The sequence below is a fragment of the Cariama cristata genome, unplaced genomic scaffold (assembly GCF_000690535.1).
Source record: "Cariama cristata isolate BGI_N322 unplaced genomic scaffold, ASM69053v1 scaffold41490, whole genome shotgun sequence".
NCBI lineage: Eukaryota > Metazoa > Chordata > Aves > Cariamiformes > Cariamidae > Cariama > Cariama cristata.
This window is the reverse complement of record NW_009594864.1, coordinates 4,262-12,168: the sequence shown is the minus strand read 5'-3', so window position 1 is coordinate 12,168 and position 7,907 is coordinate 4,262. Positions and strand designations below refer to the sequence as shown.

General features: G+C 38.0%; 1 protein-coding gene across 1 annotated transcript; it reads left to right on the top strand.

Moving 5' to 3' along the window:
* Positions 1 to 1,020: 1,020 nt before the first annotated feature.
* On the top strand, positions 1,021 to 4,482 carry LOC104156566 (AN1-type zinc finger protein 5). The gene is made up of 3 exons (XM_009699577.1): positions 1,021 to 1,024; positions 3,953 to 4,078; positions 4,334 to 4,482. The coding sequence occupies exons 1-3, from the start codon at positions 1,021 to 1,023 to the stop codon at positions 4,480 to 4,482; spliced, it is 279 nt and encodes a 92-aa protein (XP_009697879.1).
* Positions 4,483 to 7,907: the final 3,425 nt, after the last annotated feature.

Below are 7,907 nucleotides of genomic sequence, written 5' to 3'. Positions count from 1 at the left end.
CCCTGTTTTAGCCAAACCAGGACACTTACCCTTTCTGTTCCAGAATTAATCAGCTTCAGAAGACAGCAGGCAATCGTGGTTGGCTCACTTGGCTTTCTGCCAAGCCAATATGATCAGAGTTATTTTTCAGCTGTCCTGCATTCAGGTTGAGACCCTGTTACAGGTTCCACTCATGTATATGGTAGATAGAACCAATGTGTTTTATCTGTGATTTTTTTTTTCACACACGGCTATAGTGTTTTAACCATGTTGCTGTCTGTGGACAGTTCCTTTGTGGCTGTTGGTAAAATTGTCTGATATAACAGCTCCATCTTGGGTTGAAAATAATTAGCTCATCTTCATGTTTCCCATGACTGCTCTAGCTTCAGTGGATGCCCCTGATGGAAACAATTCTGAAATGGAACCAGTAGTCTCTTCTAAGCGCTGAAGCTGTTCACCTTGGAAAATAAGACTGCAGACCCAACTACGGGTCCTGTGCTTGTTGGTGGTAGCATGCTGCTGTTATTTTAACAGCAGTATACCACAGACATCAAGTCTTCATGGTGACTGAATGAAACCATATTTCTCTGTGATACTGAAACTGGGGTATCTTTACATGGTATTAATCTAACAGTAAAGATATTCAATATGCCTGTTGAGTTGCATGTTGCAAAACATTTCTGTTCCCTTTCTTTGGCACAAAATTAAACATGATGGAAACTTATTCTGCAGTCTTTCATCATGAGCACCTCGGCTGGCATAGCAATTGTAGTTCCTTAAGAATAAAATATTTACACTCAGGAAGCTTGATAAAGCATAAGTCCTGTCCATCTTTTCAGACTAAAATTTTATATACAAGTCCATTGCGTTAATATACAATATAAAGAATGCACAATCTCTAGTACAGCTTTCTGCTGTGGTATTGCAGAAATGCAGTCTAATGTCTTTCTGATGACTTTTGACTTTACCTCTTTTCTCTCTTGTTTTAATTTTTCCAGTTCTTCCATGGTGGGAGTTCGGCATTAGCTTGATCAAGTCGGAATGCGTAAATCAATTTTTTTTTTTTATGCTTTCAGGACTTTGCTCCACTGATATCCTTACCACTTACTAGTACTGTGAAAGTCATGCAGTTTAATCTGTTGGGATCTTATTTTGGTTAATTTTATTTAGTCAGAGAAGCTTCTAAAAACTTCTTGATGTTACTTTAGTAGCCCTTTCTGGTTGCTTTTGATACAAGGAGGGTTAAAAAGTAATATTGCTTTATTTTCATCAGGTTTTGATCACTGAAATATTGGGTTCATTCCTTTCCATGGTGAAATCTCAGTTGTAAAATACCTACAGTAGGCATGTTCTTTTTGCAGCAGCCATACTGGTTTATATAAGGGAAACTACTGTCAGTTTTGAAAATCCAGCTTTTAGAGTGGTTTTTAATTTTGAGTGACAGTCCCACATAGTCACTGTGGCTTAATACTTCGGGGTGTGAGAAGAGCTTTGTTCTTTAGTTTGTAGGACCTCTCTGCATATAGGTTGAGTAGCTGTCATGCTGTAGCATGTGGCTGTGGCATGAAGCTAACTTTTCTCATCAGCAGTCTTGCTCTTCCCACATGCCTTTTATAAGATGCATCTTATCTTCAGACTGCACATGAAGGAAATTTTCCCAAATTCATGATGCAGTGCCTGTGTGTATTTGTGTTTTTTTCTCAGGCACCTCTCCAATACTAGGATTATGTTAGTCTTTATTATCCTAGCAGATCGGTGATAGTCTTCCTTCTGCATGATGATAGTACATCTTACAGTGCCTACAGATAATAATTTAAGACGAGGATAATAAAGTCTTGCCTAGTTCTGAAAATCTGTTGCCCCTAAGTTTTTTGGCCTTGTAATAGGAGAACTGGTCTGGTAAAATTCAAGTGAAGTAAACATGGTCAGGTAACCTCTTGAGCCAAAGGCTGGGAAGGGAAGTGAGCAAGGTGATAAGGAGAGGTGCGTGCCAGCACGATCTCTGTTAAAGTGATAAAACCTGTTTTAGTGGTGAGAAGTTTGCTTCATCTGAACACTGTTATTGAGGAAGCAGGTCTTACAGGTACCAGTAACCACTATTTTTCAGCTTTCAGTGTTTTTTCAGTAACTCATTTTTTTCAGTTATTCATTCCATGGTGATCATACAGCAATCATTGAGAGTACTTTCCCTGATGGTTAACACTGTGATTTCTGGCATAAAATTAATATGTCAAGGACTGGAATTGTACTTGCCTGGTTGGATTTGGCTTCTGTGCTAAAGGAAGCCTTTTGTTACAAGCGGTTGTCAGAGTAGTATCTGATTAATTTATATTGGCTCCTGATGTCATGGCAGAACAACTATAATTTACAGTATTTTTCATCTGAACCACAGGTTGATGAAGAAGGATTTTTGTTCTGAACTTGAAGTAGGGGGCAGGATAGGCAGCTTTGCCTCTGTCCTAGCCATTATTCAGAAGCATATGTGTGAAGGTTTAACATGATTAAAAACTTATCAGACTTAACTTTGCTGTCATAAAATAATAGGGGAATCCTTTATTCACAAAGACTAATAAACTGAACATTTTAATTTGGATTTAGGGGACTGTGTCCGGTCTTGCCTTGGGAACTTGTAGTGCCCATTACTGTATGTCATGTACTGCTTTTACTTCTTGGAACATGTTTTAGTTGTGGGGGAAAGATCCTGTTTAGCAGCCCTTTCAGGAAGCGTACTGCTCCAGTTTCTTAGGATCGCTTTCTTCACTTTCCAGTTTGTGGGCTGCCACTTGTCACAATTTCCTCATGCGAAGGAGAAAGTATACCTGAAGTAGTTGGTAATGTTTTCCGTTAGATGGATTTGTTCTTGTTATCTTTGTTTTGTCATAGAGTGATCTACTAGGCCTTGGTAATTCATGAGAAGTTGCTGTTTCCACATTTTTTTCCTTGTTGGCATGTTAGGCAGTGATAAAGGCTGCTCCTCTTCTTGTTTTTATTTTCTCTTACTGCATGTTGTGGGTGATTTTAATTATTTAGGTAACCATTGATTTGCCTGTTCTTCAGCATTTTCTTTTGCATCTGATTGAAACAACACACATGCTCCCAGGGCTCGTATTTATAAGTTGGTTCTGATGCAGATGAAGGTTCACCCTGGCTAGCAAAATTGCAAAGCATGTGTGCATTTCTGGTTCCTCTTTGTCTGCCATGGCTTATGATCAGCATTTCATTTTTAAACAAAGGCAATTGAAAAATTATTCCTTTTGACTATATCTGCTCAAATACTAAAGCTGCATACAGTACAAAAATACAGATATTCAGTGTAAATTTGCGCTTTGTTCTTTAAATTACTGAAAGTGTCGAAAACATGAGGGCTTTTCTGAACTGTGTGTGTTTTGTAGCTGTGTTCTGAATCTGTCACAGAATCAGTGGCTTGCTAGCTGCCATCTTGGTGAACTGTTTGAGGTATCTGACTTCACAAGTGTAGTGGCAGAGTAACGCAGTACCATGATAGTGACACATTACTGAATTTTGTTTGGTTTTAAAATATGTTATTAGTTATATTCTCTATAGATATCCCTTCTGTTCAGCAACTTTAGCCATGATTATGTTGTTACTGTTTTAGATTAAATGTTACTTGATCCTATGGGTTTTTTTAAATATTAAATGTGTACATGGAACTTCTGGAGTGCTTTCCAAGCCCTTAACAGTTGTGTAGGTGTAATGCATAAGTGCCTTATATTTTCTAGCTGGTGGAACTGTGGGGAAAATATGATTGTCTTGTGTGGAGCCAAAAGGGAAGAATAGAGTATCGAAAAATCACTATTCCTTGTTTACATTTTTGTAGACTGGTCTATGTAGTACTTTAGACAACAAACATCAGGGTCTTGGTAGGGCGAATTAACAAATATATGCATACTAAATAGCTAGTGAAGTCAAGAAAAGGAAATTTAACCTTTATTTCCTTTGCTTGCTTTAATAGTTGTTACTCAACCAAGCCCATCAGTTTCTCAGCCTAGTACTTCACAGAGTGAAGAGAGAGCTCCTGAACTGCCCAAACCAAAGAAGAACAGATGTTTCATGTGCAGAAAGAAGGTTGGCCTTACAGGTATGAGAACATTTTGTCAATTTTGAACAGATCTGTATGATTTGTTGTCTCTTGCTAGATTAAACTTGATGAAATGTCTGTACCATTAATCTTACGTGCTTCTTCGGAATCCAGACAATGTAGTACAGCTGTTCATTTTTCTTTGTATGTCAGACTAGATGAACATACTCCCTTTACAGTGACTAAGTGCTTAATTTACAACTTAATTAAATATGAAGCTTCCTAGTGATGTTGCTTCTTTTTCTACATATACAGGATTTGACTGCCGATGTGGAAACTTATTTTGTGGACTTCACCGTTATTCTGACAAGCATAACTGCCCGTATGATTACAAAGCAGAAGCTGCAGCAAAAATCAGGAAAGAGAATCCAGTTGTGGTGGCTGAAAAAATCCAGAGAATATAAATTAACCTGCCTGTGAAAAGACTGACTGACTTTTTGTTTTGTTTCTAAAACGTCCTAGGAAAACACGAAAGAGCAGGTGCATGGCCATTTTTCTTCAAAGTTTTACTTTTTAGTCTTGTCTGTCTTAATGGTATTTCAGAATGTTTGGGTGTTTGTTACAGGCAGAATTGGATATTATACAGGCAGCCCTTGGAAATATGTATGCCCTCCCCAGAATATAATTGGATGATCAGAAACCTGCACAGGAATACGCATGCACAGAGAACAGACTCTCTAGTTCACATGTGCCAAACGGATGTATGCTATCTGCATGTTTGCAGCAGATCTGCCTTTTGAGATATGTTTGAGGTATATAATCTTCGGCTAGTGTTATGTGCCTGTTTTGGAGAAGGATACATCAAAAATGTTGGCAGTCTACTTCTTTCATTTGAAATCTCATTTTAATTTTAATTTCCACACTCCATTTTTTTCCAGCAGAATGTAAGCTATGTAGAGGGGTCCACTATCCCAGTAAGATGAGTGTTGATGCTATACTTAAGAAAGTCACTTACCAATTGCTCTGAGAAAAATGGAAAAAATCAGATACATATGAGAAGAAAATTGGTTTGGAAAAGATTACATTAACTTTAGAATCGTGAGAATAGGTTCCCAAAGGAAATATCCTTCTAGGAACTTACGACTGACCTGCAACAGAGTTGTCTGCTTTTCCTTGCATAGCTGAAAAGATTGTGTAGCACAATATTGTAAGATTGGTTTACAAAAAAAGTTAAATATGTTTTTAGACATACCACAGCAGCTCTATCAAGCAACGTGTGGATGAGTAAGTTGCTGAAGTACTAGAGCAGTTTGTTACTCATACTACTTATGTTCTGTGTGTTCTGAGTTCAAAAGAATAACAGGAGTTAATTTTTTTCTAGTTTTAAATGTAACAGTTGCACCATTCTGCATGGAAAACCATACCCAACACAGCTGCTGTAGACTTCAGTGGTAGCTGGAACCATTCTTGGAGGGCTGCTTAATCATTTCTAATTGTACTTGGGTGTAGGACTGTAGTGTTCTTGGGTGTATTGCATGGGCTGCATTATCTACAGCATTGTACAATAACAACTCTAGAAAAGGCGGTATACTTCACTGATGCTTGTCTGGTAATATCACTTCTGTGTTATAATGGAAGGTTTTTTTGTGATGTATGAAACTTGTGGTTTTTATATAAACAAGTACAGTTTAGACTAGTGTTGTGGTAATGCCTGTTCTCATCTGTAAATAGTTACGTATGTACACAAGGCGCTAGTCCTGAACTTCCAGTTTTTATTGCAGTGTTCAGTCTTAGTTTTTACTCCTCTATTAAAAGCATCAGGTTTTCGCTTCTAACTTTGGTTTTCTGAGTTATTAGATATGCAAACATGTACAGATAGTTCATATTTATGTATTGCACATAATCATGCTACCCAGCATCTATGCTATATTGTATTATGTAAATAATAAAAATCATGTACAGAAGGAAATACTTCCTTTTGTGATAGTTCATTGATTTTAGTTGTTGGTGTAATCAGAAGGTGACCTTGTAGAGGTTGAAGTGGAAAGTTACTACTAAATTCTTAAGATGTCTTTATGCTTAAGCCTGCCTATATGCTTGTTTAATTGTTTGGATATATCAATGTCTTTTAATGTAACTTGCATGAGCAGCTGGAATGCAGATAACTACTTGATGGCCTGACAAAAATGCCAGCAAACAACAATGTGCTTAAAGGGAGCAAAAGAAAGCATTAGCAGTGAACTTCAAAGGCTTTTTTCATTTGCCTACAAAAGTTATTTCCAGTGGATCTGTTAAAACAGAGATCTGTTATGCACTCTCTACACCATTCTGTCCACATCTTCACCAGTAGACCTGGGCAGAGTTATTGTCAGGGTCAGCACTCAAATACAGATGTTAAATATGCCAGATTTATCCTTCCCAGTGAGGAGGAAGAGGACAGAGCACACAGCACATGTTGCCTTGGAGGAAGACATCTTTGCTGCTGGATAATGCATAAAAATTGCTTATATCAGAAATGGATAATGTGCATCCCACCAGTCAGCTGATGCTCACGTGATAAGTTACTACTACAACCACTGTATATACCTCCAATAAGGGTATACAGGCATGCTCTGGGACTTCATTTTCCAGGATTAATTTTATGACTTAATCATGGAACTGCTTTAAAGCACCAAAGTTGCCATTTTTCTACTTTTCATATTAAAGTGAAATCAGCTACTCTACTGCAGCATAAAATGCTTTGCTTTTTTTTTGTCTTTTGAACATGAGAATGCCATGTAACTTGATATTTGAGGAGAATGTGTCTGGTTTTGATACTGTCATGCCTAGAATTTTTTAGGACATGTAATAGTACTGCTACTGGTAGTTAATGATTATGATGGTCTCAATCTTACAGTCTGCTTTTTCATCTGAACAAAGGCTTTACTTGGGAAGACTTGTTGAAATAATTGATCTCAGTAGCTCTGTGGAGGGAAGTATGGAATGAAAAATCCATCATTGTCCTGTAAAATCATAAATGTATCATATGTAAATTGCCTGCAAGTGGAGTATGAGCCTGTACTCACAAGTAAGTCTGCAAGCTCCTCTGAGCTTTATTCTTTTAATAATTTATGTAGTGTCTATAAACATTCAGGAGCCCTAATTCTGTTGAGGCTCACTAAACCCTCAAAGGAGAGGAAGGTTGTTTAAAAAGAGCAGGTATTGAAGTGTGCGGGGGAAGAGTAATTAAACTTAGATGCAAACACTGTGGTATGTCTTCCAAGAAAGAAACATGATTGCTTCACGTGACACTGATCCTCATTTAACTTTTGACTGTTAGACTGAGATGTTCTTAACTTACACATAAACACACTGTTCTGAGAAGAGTCTTCCTCTGTCCCGAACAAGTTTACCAGATGATGGGGTGTTTTTTTAGTTAGGGAACAAAAAGGAACATACAAACAACTGAGGAAATGAAAGCAGCTAGGTGACTAAAAGCTGGTAATCTTCAGTCTGTGAATTACTTGCCTAGCTAGTGTTACGGCTGTGCAATACTGTGTTCCACAGGATTCTGTGCAAACTTACTGATAGCTGTTACTGTTGAACCTGAAATCTGGAGTATAACGATGAGCTTCCTGTGGTGTTTCCAACCTGTTGCTGCAAGGCTGATGAGCTTCTAGTTGACTTGGTTGGTTGTGGTGCAGAAGGATGCAATGGGGTTGAGAAGCCCTGACTATCCTCCTGGTATTTAGCCCTTTGAAAACATGCTTCTGATAATCGGTAGCTCTGCTGTGTGTTTTGGAAGGTCGTTGTTCACAAGTGTAAGGGCATGTCTTAGACATGTGCTTGTATTTGTCATGTCTCAGCCTCAGTCACTCAAAAGGATACTTAATAAGGCTCTGACTCGTGT